This window comes from Anopheles funestus, chromosome X, assembly GCF_943734845.2.
Source record: "Anopheles funestus chromosome X, idAnoFuneDA-416_04, whole genome shotgun sequence".
In the NCBI taxonomy this organism is placed as follows: Eukaryota; Metazoa; Arthropoda; class Insecta; order Diptera; family Culicidae; genus Anopheles; species Anopheles funestus.
In genome coordinates this window covers 8,465,151-8,486,983 of record NC_064597.1, presented here as the reverse complement: position 1 = coordinate 8,486,983, position 21,833 = coordinate 8,465,151, and the positions used below count along the sequence as shown (strand labels likewise).

The 21,833-nt window shown below is 38.8% G+C and overlaps 1 protein-coding gene and 1 long non-coding RNA gene across 2 annotated transcripts; both read right to left on the bottom strand.

Annotated features, from left to right (window-relative positions):
- Positions 1 to 7,805: 7,805 nt before the first annotated feature.
- LOC125766981 (uncharacterized) lies at positions 7,806 to 11,611 on the bottom strand. The gene is made up of 3 exons (XR_007418713.1): positions 11,428 to 11,611; positions 10,526 to 10,905; positions 7,806 to 10,003 (listed from the first exon to the last, which is right to left on the bottom strand). It is a non-coding gene; the product is annotated as an uncharacterized LOC125766981 (long non-coding RNA).
- A 3,225-nt stretch (positions 11,612 to 14,836) lies between these two features.
- LOC125766884 (uncharacterized) lies at positions 14,837 to 21,461 on the bottom strand. Its single transcript, XM_049432974.1, has 6 exons — positions 19,714 to 21,461; positions 17,832 to 17,951; positions 17,617 to 17,655; positions 17,482 to 17,541; positions 16,484 to 16,597; positions 14,837 to 16,401 (listed from the first exon to the last, which is right to left on the bottom strand). Exons 1-6 carry the CDS (start codon positions 19,718 to 19,720, stop codon positions 16,214 to 16,216), a joined length of 528 nt encoding a protein of 175 aa, XP_049288931.1. The 5' UTR covers positions 19,721 to 21,461; the 3' UTR covers positions 14,837 to 16,213.
- Between the last annotated feature and the right edge of the window lie 372 nt (positions 21,462 to 21,833).

The following is a 21,833-nucleotide window of genomic DNA, read 5'->3' as shown; positions in this document are numbered from 1 at the left end:
TTGCTTTGCAGTGAATTGGCCTTTCAACGAAGAAGAAAATGAACCGTGAAAAGGATAAATATTGGGTTTTGAATCAATGGAGGTGTAAGTGCATTGAACGGTGTGCCCATTTTGACTGGCATCAGAGCCACAATCTTCTTACGCATTTCTTTCCCTTTATTCCTTGCACACTGCAGACAGAATTGAGCACTTGAGATGTTCCGTATGCAACAAGCGGCTTCGCTTTCGGTGTCCGTGGTGTTGCTTGGTGCGGAGCCAGTCCAAAAAGCCATGCTTTGCCTTTCAAGACAAAGATCGGGTAAGGCATCGGTGCATCCGTGCAGTTTCCCAGGTGGATATTGTGTGTTTGAACACAAAACTAACCCCCCGCGCAATGGTTTCTCCATTTCAGACGTTCAGACACCATCACTGTAACCGCCCCAAGCCTTAATATTTGCGGACGGTGGGGAAAAGGAAAGAGGTCGAGCAAGTACCATTTCCGTCGTGCTGCAACATCCCAGATGTGTGTTTGGCCTTCTTCCGGGATGGATGCATTATAAACAAAAAATAGATTTAAATAGATATTCAATTTTTGGAAGATAATAAATCGAAATTCGCAATGTATGTGAGGTTGTATTTTCTCTCTCTTTCTTTCATTCATTTTCGATGAGAAAGTTTCTCAAAAGGTACTGAACTCTAGGGCAATAAAACACATATTTATTATTTATTATTTATTATTTATTAATACATTTGTTTGGGGTTTCATAATTCATTTGCATGCGTTGCATGTGAAATTGGACCGAGGTGAATACGGTGAAAGGTCTCGGTCGTACGCCAGAAGCTAGAAATGGCCGGCGTGATCTTTTGTTATTTGTTATTTTATTGGTTAAATTCAACGGACCGTATGTGATCCTTTAAGCGTTTTTTTTTATTATTTTAACATTGATAGCGTTTGTTGAACATTTATGTTGTATAACATTTAACAACTAATGGGGCGCACTTCACGTATACAATTTGGAAACACAAATCGCGACAAATCAGGTTCGAAACGATCGCAAACGGTGTTGAATTCTTACAGGATGTTAAAAGCCAACGAAAGAGAGAGAGAGAGAGAGAGCGATAGAGAGAGAGATAGAGAGAGAGAGAGAGAGAGAGAGACAAGGGGCTATTTTTCTCTAATTTCTTTTTATTTAACTAATTTAAATTTTTTTGAACAGCCCGGTGGTGCATGTGATAAACGGCGCCGGCTCCATACGACAGGACCGGGGATCAAATCTCATCCGGACCGTCCTCCCGGTATCAAGGACTGACTATCTGGCTATGTGGTAAAATATGTCTCGTAAGCCACAAATGGCACGCGTAACCACTGAGGCCGTTAAAGCCAACAAAAGAGAGAGAGAGAGAGAGAGAGAGAGAGAGAGAGAGAGAGAGAGAGAGAGAGAGAGAGAGAGAGAGAGAGAGAGAGAGAGAGAGAGGGACAAAAGGTTATTTTTTCTTAATTTTTTTTTTTGTTTAATTAATTTTAGTTTTTTTCTAATTATGTCTTTCTTATAACATACCTAAAAAATATACAAGAAGCTCAGTGTTTAGTGGCTACAAAAATAAATAAATTCAGCATAAAATTTATTTCCATTTAATTATTACCGTAGGGACGACCAGGCCGTATATCTTTAGCATAAAATTTAACAAAGCGTGAAATGTTTCACAACATTCCAAAAATATTTTCACCCCCCTCCCTCCCTACCCCTTCTTTCTTCATGTAATTATTTTTCAAATAAATATATCATTACTATTGCATGCTCGCACAAGGGTAAAACAGTGGGAATAAAATAAAATAAACACGCTAGGGAATGAGCAACCCAGCTCAGTGTCATTGATGACGAATACGACGAAGAATCGCGATGTACTGTGCGCGGGTACGAGTTAGCAAACTCATTGAAGTGTCGTTCCGCTCAGTTACGGCTGACATTCCTTTGCTGAAGCATCGTCTACCGTCTTGCGTGTAATACAGGTGCGTCTTGGTGTGATTCCAAACAATATGGACGACAACATGGAGCGAATCGGAGTTGTGAATCAATGGAACAGTAAGTGTTTGAGAAGGGTTTTTCTTTTGCATATAAACAAAATACAATTTTTTTGTTTCGCGTGTCTTTAAATTCGTGCATAGGTACCTTACTACGGAAAATTAAATGCTCGGTATGCAACAAGCCGCTCCGTTCGCCGTGCCCCAGCTGTGCGGTGAACACCCGCATCGACGAACCCTGCTGGGCGTACATGGATCGACATTATGTAAGCATCACCTAGACATCGATAGTGTATGAGTAACCACACAAAATTTAACCCCTCACCCTGCTCCTTTGGCTTCCCTTTTCCCAGAACTACCGTCATCAGCATTGTTACGCTCCGACCATGGGCAAAACATATGGCAAAGCGAACAAATGAAGTTGGGGACGAATAAAGTCCCCACCCCCGGCACACTTGGTAAAGCTGTTTCCAGCCCTCTCCCCCCACCAGGCCGGGATGTGCGCGACTTTAGGGGGATCTTTTTTTCTTCTTTCTATTTCTTCCATTTTGCATATGAAGCCGAATACCAATCGTGAAGTTTTACATCAGATCAACGGAGAACGAAACCTTGAAAAGCAGACTCATTCATGCAACTGATTCAATTCATTCAAAAAGGGGATTGGATTTGAAGAGAATGGAATGGGAATTTAGCCAAGCAGTAGAACAGAAAGGGATGAAGGTGATCGATGTATTAAAGCTATGTAACCAACTGCGGCGAGTGAGACATATATACAGGCTTCAGATGTAAAATAAATTTTGTTACATAATACCTTTGTTTGATTTTTTTTTTCCTCTTTTTGTAGTAAGTAGTAGTGGTGTGAATTTTGATTAGCAACCCCCCCCCCCCCCCCTCTTTTTCCTCCCCCAAGGGACCAAAAGGTGATCCGAATCAAGTGATCGGATCTGATATGGGTTTGAAAAAAATGCCAATGATCCAATCCCAACATTTGGGATCATTTCCCATCACTAGTGAGTAGGATCCCGCCGGAAAAAGAAAGTCCTCGAAGAACGGAAATGTGTCTGAATGTTGGTGGCAGAAGAAAACTTTTTTTCTCGATACACTCGTCTGCACGGTGGTGTAGGAAAGGGGTCCCACTTCTAATTTATTGTCACATGATCGAACCAATTCTCCTTTCAAGCGTTTATCTATGAATCACAGGAGATACCACCAGTATCGCTCTTCATATTTAGAACGTGGAGGACGATCAGATCAGTTCGGAGTTTGGATTTAGCTGATGAACTTGCATTCATTTCCAAGTGACGAAACAGATGTAGGAGATACCGAACCAGGTGCGGGAAGCAGAGGAGAGCAATACTACGACAGTCAGCATGATGGTGACGAAGTGCTCCAGAAACCCTTGGACGAAGTCTTCAGTGCCATTCTTCTTCTTCTTCTTGGCTTAACGACCTTGCAGGTCACGCCGGCCATTTCTGGGATACTAGACTTATTTTACCACGTAGCCGGATAGTCAGTCCTTGCTACGGGGGAGCGGTCCGGATGGGATTTGAACCCGGTCCGGCCGTGTGGACTGGCGCCGTTTATCACATGCACCACCAGACCGCCCCTCTTCAGTGCCATTAAGCAGATGAAATGCAACAAGTCAGCTGGCAGTGATTCAAGAGGGGGCCGGCTTCCCGTCATTATGCATCGGCTGATCGTAAGGATTTGGGACCAGGAAGAACTACCGGAGGAGTGGAAACTGGATGTCATACAGACAATGTCCTGAGTGCTTCCTACAAGATCCTATCCCGAATACTCTTCTACAGACTTGCGCCACTTGCAACACCTTTCGCCGGAAGCTACCAAGCTGGATTTGTTGGAGGCAAATCGATCATCGACCAAAGCTTTACTCTACGGTAGATCCTCCAGAAGTACCGAGAGCATCGACATCATAGATCGCACCGAACTATGTCACACCATGGAGCAGTACGGATTTCCAAAGAAACTATTACGACTATTGAAGGTCACCCTGAGTAGGCCAAGAAGAGAAAAGAGAGAGAGGGGGAGAGAGAACATTGTTTTGATATAAATAAAACCTGATGCATGTTGTTGCCCGGGAAGACCACCCCGCAACCACTTGTTGTTTTCTTGTAGAAATTTCAGACGTGAAAAAAAAATCTCTGGTAAATTCTAACTTTAATTGTATCAGCTAGAAAAAGACAAAAAGACAAGGGGAAACTCCAGCGATCTATTTAAAGCATGTGAAGACACTTATTCAAGTGAAGTATATCGACATCGACAAGGAAAAAAATCTTCGTCAAATAACAATAAAAGCATTAAGCTAAATGGGAATGCTGAAGAGCACCAAAGAGGGTCTTCAAGGTTAGCTCTGTCCATTACATGCGTGAAAGAAGACGAGAAAAAATTATATTGCTGTGTTACGTGTGCCCAGATAATCCTGGAATGCATCTTCACACCAAAAAGGAATTCAAGACTATTAAAATTCCTTCAAGTTTTAATGAATGAATCGATTGAACTTCGAAAATCGTCGACATCGTGTTGGAGACGGGAATAAAACTCAAGTGCAAGCAACAATGGCCTCGACCGCAAAGGGTTGTTAAAAAAAATACGTAAGAGTCTTATTGCGTTGTTACTTGCTTTTCACCTCTTCGCCCTCTCGCCTCCGTCGTCCCTCTTCACCGTAAGGGCCTCCAAGGGAATTCCACTGTTCCACTGCACTGTTGGAGCCATGCTGATGTGTGTTTTGTTGGTTTGTACTCGTGCGTTTCCACAGTTTACGCCTTCGCAGCTGTTTTATGCTGGCGTTGCTTTTAGATTCTTAATTATTCCTAAGGACCTAAATGATGAGTGAGGAGTGATGGAAAAGCATTTTTGTCTCTCCAAATTGCATGTAAAAAAAACCAACAAAAACTTTAAAAATCCTACTCCATCCAATTCCTCTGAAACTCGTGCTAAGAGCAGCTTCTTTATGCTGTGTCTGAACACAATAATAAATCACTTTCGATCATTCGATCCGCCGGCCCATCGATGGATCGAATCTAGACAGCCAAAACGTGTTTTATTGTTCGTTTCTTTTTATTACTTCTGGAGCGTTTTTGCAACGTTTCTCCAAATTTATGTTCCGAATAGCTTTCCGTTTCGATAGCATTGTTTTGAATAACCGCGGGCTTTCTGGTTCTGGCTTAAATTTGAATACCACCAAGCAGACGATAAAATGATACATTTATGATGGGTCACAATCAACACTTGGGTTCGATTTCGTTCGATCGTTCGTACAGATCGCCCTGATGTAATTGGATTTGTGAACTATCAGTGAAGGATATTCTGATCTTCCAAGGCAATGTATCGGTGGAATTGTAAAGAAATTGAGCAAAAATTGGTACTCATCATGACATACATGGAAAGTTAAACTTCACCCACTCGAGACACGTTCAGTTCCTTCCGCCTGGTAAGGCTCCTTTCCTTTTATTGTTACGTTCCCTCTGGATATACGGTCTTGCACGATGGCATAACGTAACCTTTTCTTTGTCCACTTCAGATGATGCTTTGCAGAAAAAAATGCACATAAAATAAGCCCAACACTCGTACACAAGACAGTCGCTCCTGGAGGAAGTACTCGCGCGAGCGGCGTTACCAATAAATGCTCCAGCGATTTATGATACCAGCACCAGAGATGAAGTGCTCTGCAATTACCAGGCCCGTGACATGGGATTGTGCTTTATAGCACACAGCTGCAACCGCTTTCACAAATTAAATTGACATTTTGCTGATGAAGGCAAAGATTAGTTCCTTAATGTTATCCTAACTCTAGTGTCAATGACTTGTTTCCAATGGTATAGAAATTCACTTCGACGAAAAGATAATCGTAGATTCCACACAAAGCTGTCGGTGAAAGGTTGTTGTTTGTCCTCAAAAAAGAGATTGTCATTTCTGTTGCCAATTGTGAAAAAGATGGAGGCTTAATACACCGTGAAATTGAATGTCCCACTGAACACATCCATTCCTGAAGATTTGATAAATTAGAAAGTATTGAGGACAAACTGCCTTTCACCATATTTGAAGTCTAATGATTATGATCTCACGATATGAAGTCGAGAAGACTTTTTTTTGCTTCTTAAGAATGGCCTGGCTGTATCAAGACTATTTTTCCAACGAAGCCGGATAGTCTTTGTTACGATGAGATTTGATCCCTTTTCCTGTCGTGTGGAACCAAGCCGCTCCTTAGAGAAGACTTTGTCAAAATTTAATTCATCTTTTTGACCTTTTCGTTATAATCTAATGACTACTTACAGAATTGATCAAATGATACAAAGCTTCCATGGACAAATGTTTGACTCATGTACATGTATCATGCCCTTTCTCAGAAGGGAAGATCTCTCTCTCTCTCCATCTCTCTCTCTCTCTCTTTCAGAGGGAAGGCTAGGAAAACGAGTCTCATGCAACAATCGTGTTAGAAGAGCATTTCGCTATTCGCTATTTCATTAGTACTGAGCGTATATGCCGTTCGCGACGATGTGAGTGACGATTAAATGCATAGTGGGGGATGATTCGGCTACTCGTTCGTTAAAAATAGTTGAGTGGGAGCAGTTTCCTAGACCAAAATAGATTGGAAGGGATGAAAATCGAACAATCATGCATTCCCACTTTGGTTTGACTACGAACGAAATACGAATAGATTTGCTGTGAGTGATCTAGGACACTCAGAGAATTCCAGAACGCTGAGTAACTAGCCTTGATCGACGACTTCGCAAATGGTTAACGTATACAACAACTTTACATTACATTTTTCTATTGAAAAAAGCGAAGAAATCCAGTGTCTATACTTCCCTAAAATTGTGTAGAATAAGTACACATACTGTGGAGGTAATGAGTTTTCAAGAAACAGCTACTTTATTCCCAAGTTTATGCTCAAAACTGTCACGAAATATTTCTATGATTTTTTATTACCATTTCGCTTGCTTCAACTCATTCGTGCTTACGTTGCCCAACTTCAACATCAACACAAATCATATAAAAGAATAAAACATAATTCAGAAAAAACGGTTCCGACGCCACTTCCAACTGAGAAGTAATAAAAGTTTGATTACCCAAAACCCCGAAAACCTGAAGTCTGAAGTGGAATAAAAGCATAAAAGGGGGCATTATTTGTATCCATGGGTGTTCTAACTGGCAAATTGGTGAGTTTGCATTTCCTGCTGCCGACCGGATAAATGATCTTGTCTTTCAGTCCATTCCCTTTGCACTCCTTCCATCATTCGCGAGATAAGGGGGAAAAATCATCCCGCTTGTAACGAAGGAATTCGCAAGTGTTTGCTGGCCACACAAATTTTCGAAAAAGCACGTATGATATCTCCTTCCTGGAACGTTGTGTATTTCCCTGATGATAGCTGATGATTGTTGAGATCAGCAATTCACGTTCATTCAAGCAAACTACGACGCAAAACGCGCCACAAGCGAAGTACACGAGCATTGTCTAGAGACGCCTCCCGAACTCCTCGCAAGTGTGAATGTCATCAGAAAATACATTCCATCCGCGTGTTCACCTTGACGTGGAATATGACTCGTTCGAGTCAATCTCATTCCACGGTGACGGTTTCCAGAGATCCATCGCCTATTGAGGCTGTAAATAATTAAAAAAACGTACAAACGCACGAAGATGCAATCGATCCTCATTGTCCAGTCCATCGTGTCCATGTCCAGACATGAATAATTATGACATTATGACATCCTGCAGCTGGCGGTATTTATTGGAGACGATTGTAGGTTTGTGAGGCGTTTAATTTCATTCGAGTCAGTCGTGATGTAAAGTTTTTCAATTTACATTCCAAGCCTTTGCATTGAACTTTACCACGAAGCATTTGACTAACGTTCACACTGATGACTCATTAGGCTTTGGGTGCGGCATTCTCGAACGGATGCGCCATTGCTATTTGACACAAAGAAACGAAGGTTTATTTTCCGATGTCTTGCATTACCTTTCAAATACACTGCCCATTGGTTCCCACCGGTATAAGGGTAGCAATTGACCACCCTTAGTCTAGGTAAGTCAAACAAACAGTGATGAAATGGATGGGAAACATAACGCAGAAGAAGAGGGACGAGCACCAATCACCAGATGATGAGGTTGAAGAATATTCAGAAGGGTGTGAACGTTCTACTGCTTTGACCTATTCATTCAAGCGAACAAGGGATGATTAACAGACGTTTATAAGGGTGCGAAATGTCTCAGGTGAGGCACTTCACAACACCTGACCAATAAGAAGGTTCCTCAAGAAGCCTAGTTGACTAGTTTCTAGTTTGAGCTGAGGAATTCCTTTTGTTTCAATATCCAGAACGGAAGAGAACAATAATTAAAGTAAAATCGAATGATCAATCAAAGAACTGTTCTAGATTTGTAGACGACATAAATCCCTTTATCATCACCAAAGAGTCTTATCCAAGTCCCTTCTCTCCACAGCCATTCTTCAATGGAAGTTCAAAGAATCGAAAAAACAGATCAAAGAAGGGTTCTTTATAAATAACGGAACCAGACAACGTTACTTCTCCTCTTCTACGTTACTCTCTCCTCAACTTCAAGATACGAGAACCAACGATCACGAGCGTCACCAACCTTCGCATATTATTTTTAACGATTGTTTTTCAAGTGTCTGCAGTTGCGTGCGTGTGTCGCAATTGCGTAGCTCACTTGCGCTGAACACAATACATGTCACGCTGCTAGCAGATGTTGAGCAGTCAGCATGAAGTTACCTCAACACGCTTTGTGGTGAGACGGAGACAGGGAGAGAGAGGGAGAGAGAGAGAATGTGCGTGATCAAAGGTTTTATTATTTACACAACCGAAGCACCGATCGACCACAGAATCACGTCTCGTGTTGATTTAATCTCTTCCGTCACTTAACTGATTCTTCGTTTCTGATTCCAATATTATTGCGACAACATCAAAATAAAGGCAAAATCAAAGAACAACTCCAAAATCGACTATAAACAAAACCATTGAAGGTTCTCCAACGAAGGTCTAGGTCTGTTGTTAAGCATGTTTTCATGTTGTCGTTGACTATCTTTCGTTGTTGATGTTGGTGGAATTGAATAGTCCTCAAGAAATAACGTTTACTTTGCTGTTTTCCTCTGGGCAAAGATGGAAGTTTGAAAGAAAGCTAAAACCACCAAAAAAACGCCAATTTCTCTAACGTGGAGTGGGATGGAGTATCCCTTTTTTACTTCAGGCATGTTCTGGAATGTGACATTAAACCGAAATATTCAGACATTCAAACTAATTTACAGAGAAAAGACTTCTCTTGAGTTATCCATTCCCTTATTCCCTTATCCTGTCTAAAGGAGTCCGTCTTCTGCGTAGAGATGAGAACAACAACCCTTTTTAGTGAGTCAACTCAGAGTTAATGAGTCCTTATTACGAACCAGCTCGCTTAACGACTCATTTCAGAGTCATAAAAAACCTCGGCAGTAATCTCCTAAGGCCTTAGCTTTTTTTTTGGGAAATTTAACAATTTTTTTAAATTGATTTATTTTAATGCGAATTAGTTGAAGTTTAATAAGGATCATTTTTGCGCCAAGTTTTGGCTATCACTCGATCGGTATCCAGCGGATCGCCAATCTTTAACCTGTGGTCGATAGATGGCACCTATGGCTACATTTTCTTGATAAACGGCCATGCCCTCAGATGTCTGTGTCAGAAGTTATTCGAGGAACCAAGTTCCTTACCCTGTTTGAGGAAATGTAAAATTTTCCTCATTTTTGCACCAACTTTTGCCTATAACTCGGTCGTTATCCAACGGATCACCAATCTTTAACCTGTGGTCGATAGATGGCACCAATGGCTACATTTTCTTCTTGGACAGCCATGCCCTCAGATGTTTGTGCCAGAAGTTATTCGAGGAACCAAGTTCCTTACCCTGTTTGAGAAAATGTAAAATTTTCCTCATTTTTGCACCAACTTTTGCCTATAACTCGGTCGGTATCCAACGGATCGCCAATCTTTAACCTGTGGTCGATAGATGGCACCAATGGCTACATTTTCTTCCTGGACAGCCATGCCCTCAGATGTCTGTGCCAGAAGTTATTCGAGGAACCAAGTTCCTTACCCTGTTTGAGAAAATGTAAAATTTTCTTCATTTTTGAGCAATGTAGCAAAAATTTTAAATGTGATATATTTTGATGGGAATTTGTTGCAATAAGTTTCTTTTCACTTAAATAGTGCTTTAAATTAAAAAAAGAATAAAAAATCAGAAAAAAAATTTTAAAAAATTTTCAACTCGAAAATTTCATAAGGGGTACCCCTTGCCATTTTTTTGAGAAATTTTGCAAAAAAAATAAAATTGTTTTATTTTAATGCCAATGGGTTGCAATGAGTTTCGTTTCACTCAAATAATGCTTGAAATAAAAAAAAGAGTGAAAAATAATAAAAAAAATCAAAAAAATAAAAAAAAAATGAAAATTTTCCTCATTTTTGCACCAACTTTCGCCTATAACTCGGTCGGTATCCAACGGATCGCCAATCTTTAACCTGTGGTCGATAGATGGCACCAATGGCTACATTTTCTTCATGGACGGCCATGCCCTCAGATGTCTGTGCCAGAAGTTATTCGAGGAACCAAGTTCCTTACCCTGTTTGAGAACATGTAAAATTTTCCTCATTTTTGCACCAACTTTTGCCTATAACTCGGTCGGTACCCAACGGATCGCCAATCTTCAACCTGTGGTCGATAGATGGCACCAATGGCTACATTTTCTTCTTGGACAGCCATGCCCTCAGATGTTTGTGCCAGAAGTTATTCGAGGAACCAAGTTCCTTACCCTGTTTGAGAAAATGTAAAATTTTCCTCATTTTTGCACCAACTTTTGCCTATAACTCGGTCGGTATCCAACGGATCGCCAATCTTTAACCTGTGGTCGATAGATGGCACCAATGGCTACATTTTCTTCCTGGACAGCCATGCCCTCAGATGTCTGTGCCAGAAGTTATTCGAGGAACCAAGTTCCTTACCCTGTTTGAGAAAATGTAAAATTTTCTTCATTTTTGAGCAATGTAGCAAAAATTTTAAATGTGATATATTTTGATGGGAATTTGTTGCAATAAGTTTCTTTTCACTTAAATAGTGCTTTAAAGTAAAAAAAGAATAAAAAATCAGAAAAAAAATTTTAAAAAATTTTCAACTCGAAAATTTCATAAGGCTTACCCCTTACGTTTTTTTTTGAGAAATTTTGCAAAAAAAATAAAATTGTTTTATTTTAATCCCCATGGGTTGCAATGAGTTTCTTTTCACTCAAATAATGCTTGAAATAAAAAAAAGAGTGAAAAAAATAACAAAATCAAAAAATTCAAAAAAAAAATGAAAATTTTCCTCATTTTTGCACCAACTTTCACCTATAACTCGGTCGGTACCCAACGGATCGCCAATCTTTAACCTGTGGTCGATATATGGCACCAATGGCTACATTTTCTTCATGGACGGCCATGCCCTCAGATGTTTGTGCCAGAAGTTATTCGAGGAACCAAGTTCCTTACCCTGTTTGAGAAAATGTAAAATTTTCCTCATTTTTGCATCAACTTTTGTCTATAACTCGGTCGGTATCCAACGGATCGCCAATTTTTAACTTGTGGTCGATAGATGGCACCAATGGCTACATTTTCTTCTTGGACGGCCATGCCCTTAGATGTCTGTGTCAGAAGTTATTCAAGGAACCATGTTCCTTACCCTGTTTGAGAAAATGTAAAATTTTCCTCAGTTTTGAGCAATGTAGCAAAAATTTTAAATGTGATATATTTTGATGGGAATTTGTTGCAATAAGTTTCTTTTCACTTAAATAGTGCTTTAAATTAAAAAAAGAATAAAAAATCAGAAAAAAATTTCAAAAAAATTTTCAACTCGAAAATTTCATAAGGGGTACCCCTTGCCATTTTTTTGGGAAATTTTGCAAAAAAAATTAAATTGTTTTATTTTAATGCCAATTGTTTCAAAAAAGTTTGTTTTCACTCAAATAATGCTCTAAATAAAAAACAGAATAAAAAATTATAAAAAAAAATTAAAAATTTTATTCATGTGCGTGTGTGGTTATGTTGAGACGGAAGATGTTGAGGATGAAATATTGAGGACATTGCAACGATTTTCTTTCAACGTACAGAGAAGTCACAAATTCACATGTTGTACAGATGTAGAAGTTTGGGGTGAATAACCTACGGTAATAGAGTGTATTTGTGAGAGCTTCATTATTCTTTTTTTTTTCGTTCCTGAAGCATTAACCTCCTACGTCAGATAACTGAGGAAAAATAGAAAATTGAAATGACTTTCGAACTTTGCTTGGTTTAATAAGGTAAACAGCTTGTCTATTTTTGTTCTTACTCCAAAACTCTCAACTTTTATTGGAAGATGATGATCATGTGTTTTTGGAAGGATCAGGTAAAAGGTGCTGATCAGGTCTTTTTGCTTAATCGGTTACCATATTTGGAAAAATTTCACACCATCCACACCTTTTACGACTGTCGAGTCGCATCAGATAATCTTTTCCTGTTTTACCGTCTGTTGTTCCACAAGAGTTGTTCCACAATTCTCCAATAAACCAATAAAACTTTATTACCGATTCGACTCCGAACCCTTTCATCACACTGTTTCCTTTGCCTGCCATTCGCTCATCAGGATTGTTTTTTTTTTTTTGGCTATTATCCCCAATACCCAACATTACACATAAGCTCATGCACCAGCCATGTGGTGCAGCTTTCCAATCCTTTTGTCGAAATCGTTTTTTTCGTTCTTTTTTGTTTTGGAAAGAGATTTTTCGAAGGTATGTTGGCCAAAGTTCGCGCCTAATTATTCGTTTTATTATCTTTCCTTGTGCGTTTTATGGCATCGGATGGTGTCCTGCAGTCGTCTCGCAGTCTGTACGATGAGCGAAGTTCACGCATTTTATGACGCTATCAGACAAAAACCTGTATGGTATGGATCCATAACCGACGCGCGGTGTGCTTCACACACTGTTATTTTCCTTTTTTTTTTGATGAATTTGTTTACAATTCAATTAACCCATAAATGCTTCATTATATGAGCTTATTTCTCCATATGTGAAAATGGCAAGAAAAACAAGTTTTGATTGGAATTTCGTCAAATATACAACACACTGCGAAAGGAATTTTAATTGAATTGCAATGGAATTTTATTGACCTTTTTTTACTTTTATCGATAACTTTTCGAAAATCCGTATTTATTTATTAATTTTGATCTTTGATTAAAATTTGGAATTATTTTAATTTAAAAAAAATTATCACTTTTTCCATTATCAATAACTTTTCGAAAATCCGCGTTTACTTATGAATCATAATCTTTGATTAAAATTTTGGAATTATTTTAATAAAAAAATAAATTATTTAATGATTCAATTGAAAATGATCAATCTTAATAATTGCCTCTACGTTTGCTTATAGTTTTAAAACGAATCGTTGAGTGCTCTTATGGTGTTAAACACACATAAATATCCAATCATTTTTAAAAGCCGATTTGTGCTGTTTTTGTTGTGTTTTTTGCTGATTTTCATGGTGCAGATTTTCATTACTTACAGGTTTTACGATTGCTATAACGAAGAGTGTTGTAATAATGCCTTTTTCTTTTTTTTTTTTGTTTACCGGGACCGGGCCCGAGACCGAGGTAATTACATATATTAACTTGATGGGTTGAGGTGTATAAAATGGATTGTTTGCAGCTCTAATTGATTGGTTTTCGTTTTTTGAGGTTTGTTTTGTTAGCATTTTTTTCAAATTTTGTAACATATTGCTCTACACTTTAATATGATGATGATTACGGTTAGATTACAAATTTGCTTGGAAGCTTCCTACGCGATTCCAAAACAGTCACCATTGCTTATTTTGTGGCAACAATGGCGTATGTTTTGTCTCCGGGATGGGTGGCGTTCTTCATCATCAAAATGTAAATATCACCTTCGGTATGTTTTTTTTTTATTCGATTCTTCACGCATGCGTGGTAGAAGGTGCGCACACCATAAAACAGACGAAGCGATAAATTGACTTGAAGCGTAAAACGAAAAGAAACGACCCGACAACCAATCGTATGGTAGAGTCGGTACAGCTGTTCAGAGCGTAGAACGTTGATCAACATTTCTATTCACGCGCAAGTGTGCGGGTAAACCACCTTCGAGGGTGGTGGGAGTCGGTGTTTGATTAATGGATTTTCATGCACGAATGTGTGCATGATATTATAGGTGAGCGTGTTTTTTGTTTTGTTTTTTAAAAAGAACCAACCAGAATCGCGCTTTTTTTAATGTTCCACACATTTTAGCTTCTTTGTACTATTTCCGTTTTTTCTTCTTTTTTTGATATTCTGTTTCAAATAGTTGGTATTTGCTTGCTAGGTATGAATTTTCATATCTCAAATAACGTAAATAAAAATTCTTCTATAAAACTAATCGTCAATTTCGCTTATTATATAATTTTTCTTTATTTATATATTTTCTATATTTATAAATATATAAATTATATTATAATAAATATAATATAAATTATTATATTTATAAATATATAAGTATAATATATAAATTTAATTTCAATTAAGAAATTATAAATTTGTTCTGACAAATTTTACAAATTAAGCAAATAAATCCAAAATCAAAACAATAAATAAGCGATAAGAGATTATAAACAATTGTTTCTGTGCAAAAAAAGCAGCAAAATAAAAAAAAATTTACAAAAGAATAATCGTTAAAATCAATTTTAAAAACTTTCAAAATATTTTAGCCGGCCTCAGGCATTAGCGGAACAATTGAATAGAAACAATTATTTCTATGCAAAAAAGCAGCAACACAAAAAAAATTACAAAAGAATAATCGTTAAAATCTATTTTAAAAACTTTCAAAATATTTTAGTCGTTTTTTTTATAACTAAATTTTGTTCTCCGATAAAAGATTGGAAAACATATTCAAGAAACATTTCGTCACTGGTTTTAGTTAGCAGAACTAACTAACTGACGAACCATTTTTTTGTGTGTAATACTTGTGGTAAAGATGCCGCTAAATTGAAGGTAAACAATTTACCTTCTATTGATGCAGTAGTTTCTTATTTGTATAAAATATATCGCAAGCATTCAATGATGCACTAATTTTACGAAACTCTTATTATTATGTTTTGAACTATAATGCTCTATACTTCGATTCCGCTTTTCGTAACTTATCATAATAGAAGGGGTTTGTAGGAAAAATATGCTGCCATACGTTCCTATTTAATGTTCCATATTAGATTTAGTAAAGGAATTTTTGATTTTCGTTTTCGTTTCAGATTTTAAGTTGCTTTTTTAAATTTCTTTGCTGAAGCTGTTATTTTCGTATATAACTTTTGCTTTGGCCTAACATTTGAAAAAAAACGTCAAAATATACGAATGATAAAGTTAGAAGGAAGGAAATGATAGAATGCACCAGATTTGCTAACGCTTGAAAGCATAACTAATTATAAGTATTTAAAATCTTTGATGCGAGCAATTAGATCGCTTAAATTCCTTCCCTTTTTTCGTTTTTGTTTCGTTTCGTTACACTGGATCGTAAACATTCCGACGCATTTTATTATGCATTTTACGACTGGTTCGGTTGTTTTTTTGAAGAGGATTGACTGCTAATGCCTGATGACTGCCATGCACTGATCGATGGAACCGGTTGCAATATCTTTATGACCCAAAAAAACAGATGCATAAAGCAGAAGCGAAAATGAATTAGTTTAACGTTCGTCTCATTCGTACACCCTGAGTCCACTTACCTGATCTTTCTAATTGCCAAAAATTAGGAACCGCTTGACCTTCAACGGTACGGTGAATTTTTTGCTGATCGGTTGTGTGAAGTGTGAAACGATAGCTGTGAAAACAGAACATGGAATTAAATTGGATAATTCTTTAACACTAATTAACGCTCATTAAAATTGATTTTTAGGCAAGAAAAATGTGATTTAAATTATTTGGAAAGGTTAATGTTTGGCCTATATTAAACGATAAAAAGACTTAAATGTTGGTAAAAGCGAGAAGCGTCTGATATTATTTTGTTTTAATGAAATAAGTTGGTATGATAGTTTTCCTGTTAAAAAAACGTCCTAATAGTGTTCTAATCAAAGTTTTTATCGCTATAAAGTTCCAATTGCACTTACTTTTATATCCGATTAGTGTATGAAGATGTATGATGGTTTGGCATGCATGCCTGCAATGGTGTATTAATCTTTCTCTTCTTTCTCAGTAATCCATCGCGGTTTTTTGATCACAGGTTCCGTTCCGTCCGATGCGTCCGTGTCTTCCACATATTCATCAATACAATAGTCGCGTAGCAAACGTTTAAGAAACATCCGGTAAAATACGCTTAGCGGTGTCTGATACGTTCCTGCCGAATGTTCATCCAACAGCACTGGAAATATAGAAAAAATAAAAACAATCGTAACGTAAAAGGAAATTTGCAGAACTGGTATTTTCAATCGAGTAGTACTCACTTTCCAAATAACCGCCCAGTATGAATGGTGGATCTGGTTTCTTTTTTCGATTCCATTTTATAAAAACACTATAAACCGCTTCAAATTCGTTAACGTTAATATCATCGTCACGCTCTGTGATAGGGAGAAAAAATACAAAAATAAAAAAATTAGTGAATTAATTGTGATTGTGAGGGTTAGTTGTAATTGTTAGGATTTGGAATTTTGAGTGGACGTTGGGAAAAACAATTGCACTTACAAATAAAATTGACGAGGATGATGATTAGTGAAGACGTGAGCGGGGGGCTTGGGACGTCTCGCGTATTGCTGAATGTGATATAACAGGGATGTCTAACGCGAAGATAGAGGTGCTGGGACATAAAGAAGTATGGTTGATAGGAGAGAAGGGACATCCAGATCATTGGAAAGAAGACTTGCAATAAAGCATGACCTAGAGTGGGAATGTCGAGCTGCTATGGAGCTTATTCTCAGAAGGCGACAGCAGACAGGTTCTGGAGCAGACAGGAGACAAACCAGACAACGGTCCAAGGTGTTGTTAGGTGGAAGGTGATGATGAATCTTATGAAATCTTCGTAGATTTGCGGGACGGAAATCAAATGAGATCTCCAAACATTTTTGTAGACAAAGAAAAAGTCCAAAGTCCAGTTATTCAGGATAATCTGGAGGGAATAATATTAAAAGCAAACTAAGGATATAACCCTTGAGGAATTCCAGAGATGCCTACAAAAGGAATTGGAAATAGAAACACTCGAACACCATACGATCTACCATTGAGATAGGATTAGAACCAAGACAGTAATTAATCCCCGATACCAAGCGACCAGTAGAGCAAGAGGTAGACTTGAGAAAGCCAACCTTAAAATCTCTGTACACGACATCGGTTTTGGTGGCCGCAACCCATGTTAGTAGAAGGAGGAGTGGACTGTAGAATCGCAGGACCTTGAATTGGGAACAGAGTAGTGAATACAACATGCAATAATACAGAAACATCACGATACCTGCAGAATCATCCTCATTTTCCTCGTCTGCGTCATAATGTTCCTCCTTACAGGCAGCGGCTGTTGAGAAAATCGTTCACATATTAAAAAAAATACATACACGAAGGACTTACGACTCCCAATGCTGGTGCTTACCTTTTTTCGGCCTATCGGGTTCTGAGACATCGCTTCCGTCTTCATGTAAATAGAAATGGTAGAGAACACATCGCAACTTTTAATACATCATTCATCGACTGTTGGGTTTACGTTAGAGCTTTAATATCTAAGCTTGAGTCGTTCACGTTTCACAAGTCCTAGACTCAAGCCAATCATTTGTGAATAAATCAATCCAATAGAAAGTTGTGCCATACCATTTGATTCATTGTTGCTTTCCCCATCTCCATCATAATTATCCTCGTTGTATTGACGAGAACTTCTAGCTCTTCCTTTTTTTCCTTTCTTCGTAACGGGTTTGGAGTTCTTGTTTTTGGCTTCATGTAAATAGAATTAACAGAATGCGTTAGAACTTTTCAAAAATCATCGCTAAACATCAAAAAGTTCCTCAAACAAATAAGCCTCATGGTAATTAGACCTGAATGGAGCAGATGCAGGAGATATCGAACCAGGCGCGGGAAGCAGAGGAGAGCAATACTACGACAGTCATCATGATGGTGACGAAGTGCTCCCGAAATCCTTGGACGAAATCTTCAGTACCATCAAACAGATGAAATGCAACAAGTCAGCTGGCAGTGATTCAAGATGGGGCCGGCTTCCCGTCATTATGCATCGGCTGATCGTAAGGATTTGGAACCAGGAAGAACTACTGGAGGAGTGGAAACTGGATGCCATACAGACAATGTCCTGAATGGTTCCTACAAAATCCTATCCCGAATACTCTTCTGCAGACTTGCGCCCCTTGCAACAGATTTTGCCGGAAGCTACCAAGCTGGATTCGTTGGAGGCAAATCGATCACCGACCAAAGCTTTACTCTACGGCCGATCCTCCAGAAGTGCTGAGAGTACCAGATCCCTACGCAACACCTGTTCATTGACTTCAAATGCGCATCACGATACCATAGATCGGACCGAACTATGTCACATCATGGAGCAGTACGGATTCCCAGGGAAGACCTCAGACTATGGACAGAGTGTAGTGCAAGGAGAGAGAGTCGAACATGCTGTCAGAATCGTTGGAATCCCACCAGGGCAAGGGGACGGACTCTTCTGTTTGCTATTTAACATCGCGCTGGAATGTGTCATGCGAAGCGCAGACTTCGACATCTGGGGCACGATTTTCATCCGTTCTCTTCAATTTCTCTTCTTCGCCAACTGCTGTAACGGTGTGCGACACATACACCCGACTAAAACGCAATGTATGCAGATAGAATTGGATTGAGGATGAATGCGACGACGACAAAGTGCCTGCTTGTCGAAGGCCCTGACCGTGAAAGAGCCCGGAAGCAGAGTATCAGTTGACGGTGCCGATCTCGACGACAGTGGGGGAAGGGTTCTGCTATCTTGGAAGGAACGTAACTCCGAACAACAACATAAGCAATGCTATCTGTAGGCGCATTGTTTAGCGAAATCATGCCTACTACGTGCTCCACAAACCCCTGCGATCTAGAAGACTCCAATAACACAGGAAATGCACGATATATCGCACACTGTCACATCCGGTATTTCTCGTTGGCTGGATCAAGTAGAGTCGAATGGAGGACTGCCGCCCTAGGCCGAGTTTCCTAGAACCGGATTGGAGACCTGCCCATGTCTTCGCGACATGCTCGACCTTGAGCAGATCAAGAAAGAAGAACTAGACTTGCAATATTTATTTAAAAAAAGTACTGAAAAATCAGCCTTGTCAGGTTCATAATAATTTGTTTTCACATAATTTATAAGCACTTAAAAATAAATTATAAAATAATTTATAATAATTAAAAAAAACATTGAACACTTGACCTGGCCATGGAGGCGCCCAGTACTTCACTAATAAATCACAAAATTGATTTATTGTTTTAAAACTGATAGAGTCTATTGTGTAAACAAAAAAATTGAGAGAGACTTTTTGTTTGTTTGCAACAAACACTCTCTCAATTTTCAACAACAATTGGAGGAGAGAGAGAGAAAGAGAGATGCGGTTTAAAATGTATCGCATCTGGAAACCGAGAAGCAACAAACTGACGTTAATTATTGAACTACATGGAACAAAAATGTTACTTGAAAAATAAAATTTATATCATTTTTGTTTGTTCTTACCCGACATTTTTAGAAACTGAATATAAACAGTAGAATAATAAACGACAAAACTGCATATACAACGCTAAAAATATGCCACTGATTTCACATAAAGCACGAGAGGTACGAACGCACAACCGCGCAACCCAACATTCACCGTTAGAATGAGAGAAACCCTTGCAATTGGTTTTAATTGAGAGGTTGCTTATAATTAATCGAAATTCTCGAATCTCGCTCAATTTTTTCTCAGCAGAGACACTCACACAAAGGTATTTACCCTCACACTATCAAAGAGAAATGCATCAGTGTGCGTTACTTGCGTCTTTTTAGCCGTGTGCGTAAGTGTGTTATAGCTGGTGGTTATACTCTAGCGTACTGGCTTAAGTCTAAAGTCGCTCAACTGTTTCACTCTCTCCCACGAAGAATTCCACATTAGTCAGCGCGGAGAGCAGAAAACAATTTACGGGCTTAAGCTGCACAATAGCGGGAGTTGGATGAGTGCTGAGCTACCGCAACTGTTTTCCGTAAACCGAACACCCATGAGTACCACTTACGTCCGGTATGAACACTTGCGTCAAGAGCGAAAAACTGAAAAAAAAATACTGGGACTCGCACCTAAACGATATGTATCAAACGGCAATTGCGAAAAAATGACTCAAACTCGAGTCTTTGTAAGAAACATTTTTGTCTCATCAAATACAACTTTTAACCACTCTTTTCGGCGTACCATCATCGCACAATACCAAGCCAAAGTGCATTCGGAAAAAAATAATGCAACTTGGGAGGGAACATAAATCTTTCGGAAAAAAATAAATTTGTAATGAATGCATGTACTAATGAGGTTCTCGCCTACGGATTAGCATTAAACGAAGCTGGACTACTGTTTTTTTGTTAAATTAACATTACGATTTTTGCACAAACGGAGAGAATGAAAAGAGCATCTTGCGTATATCCCCGAAGGCATCGTAAAGCGTACCGCCGAAATAAGGACGGAGTCAACAGTGGACGCAAAGCGAAAAATCTCATTAAAGCATATTTAAATGTTTATGTGTCTCTCCTGTAGAACGATGTTTAGACTTTTGAGATGTTTTAAAGTGATCTCCACTAATGCAGCTTCTTCAAAATGCATCCTAACTTTCGGGTCATTGAACGTTAATTCCTATCCTTGGAGTCTGGTGAGTCTTAGACTTATGACTCTATGAATCAATCACTGTCCAGTAGCAAAAGCTGAATGTACTGCAATGCGTATTAAAGTAAAAATTGAATTACATTCCTTTGCTACTTCATCACTTTGGAAAGTGAAGCAGAGAAGTGAACGAAGATGAGTAAGTCGGCAACAGCGATGAAGGTCATTTAACCTCACACTTCTGCCCGGATGGATCCCGGTGCAGTCCGTGTGCTGTCGGCTAACTGTCATAAATGGTTGTCTTTTGTTGTCCAGTTTTTGTGCTTCCCATCCATCTTTCGCGGTTTCGGTGTCCACTGGTGAGATGCCTCCGTCTGGAGTTGCGGATTCCGTCCTCAAAAACACGAACGAACGCACCACCCGTCGTAAAAACGCACAATAAAACATATTTCCCTGGTTGATCTTCCACGAGTACGAATGCGTGGGAATGCAACGACCCGCTGGAAAGGATTGTAAATGACCGATGGTTTGATCCCAGACGCAATGATTTATGTGCAATTATTAGTTAAGGTTTAAGGTAATGCAAAAACGGGGAGCAAAATCTTAGAGGTTAACGATTGACGGAAGAATGAGAAAGCGGACCTTGAGCAGATCGTTCCACTTTTAAGCCCTATTTTCTATCCGTTCGCAAAAAGGGAAAATATTTACAATGACCGTCTGGAGCTGCCGTCTGGATGGCGATAAATTAAGAGAGTTTGAACATATTATGCTAAACGTAAAGAGAATTTTAATAGTTTTTCATGCAAAGAGGGAAATATTATTTCAAGACACAGTCAGAATCACAAAGAGACAGTTGCGGTCTAGGTAATGGGACATCAAAGACATCATCTCTTCTTACAAGCTACATCCAAACATCACGTTTAACCTATGTTTTCTGACAAGGGAGGAACGAGAAAAAAGAATGATGAAGCTCTAACAAATACACCCTTTTACCGTAGGTTATTCACCCCAAAAC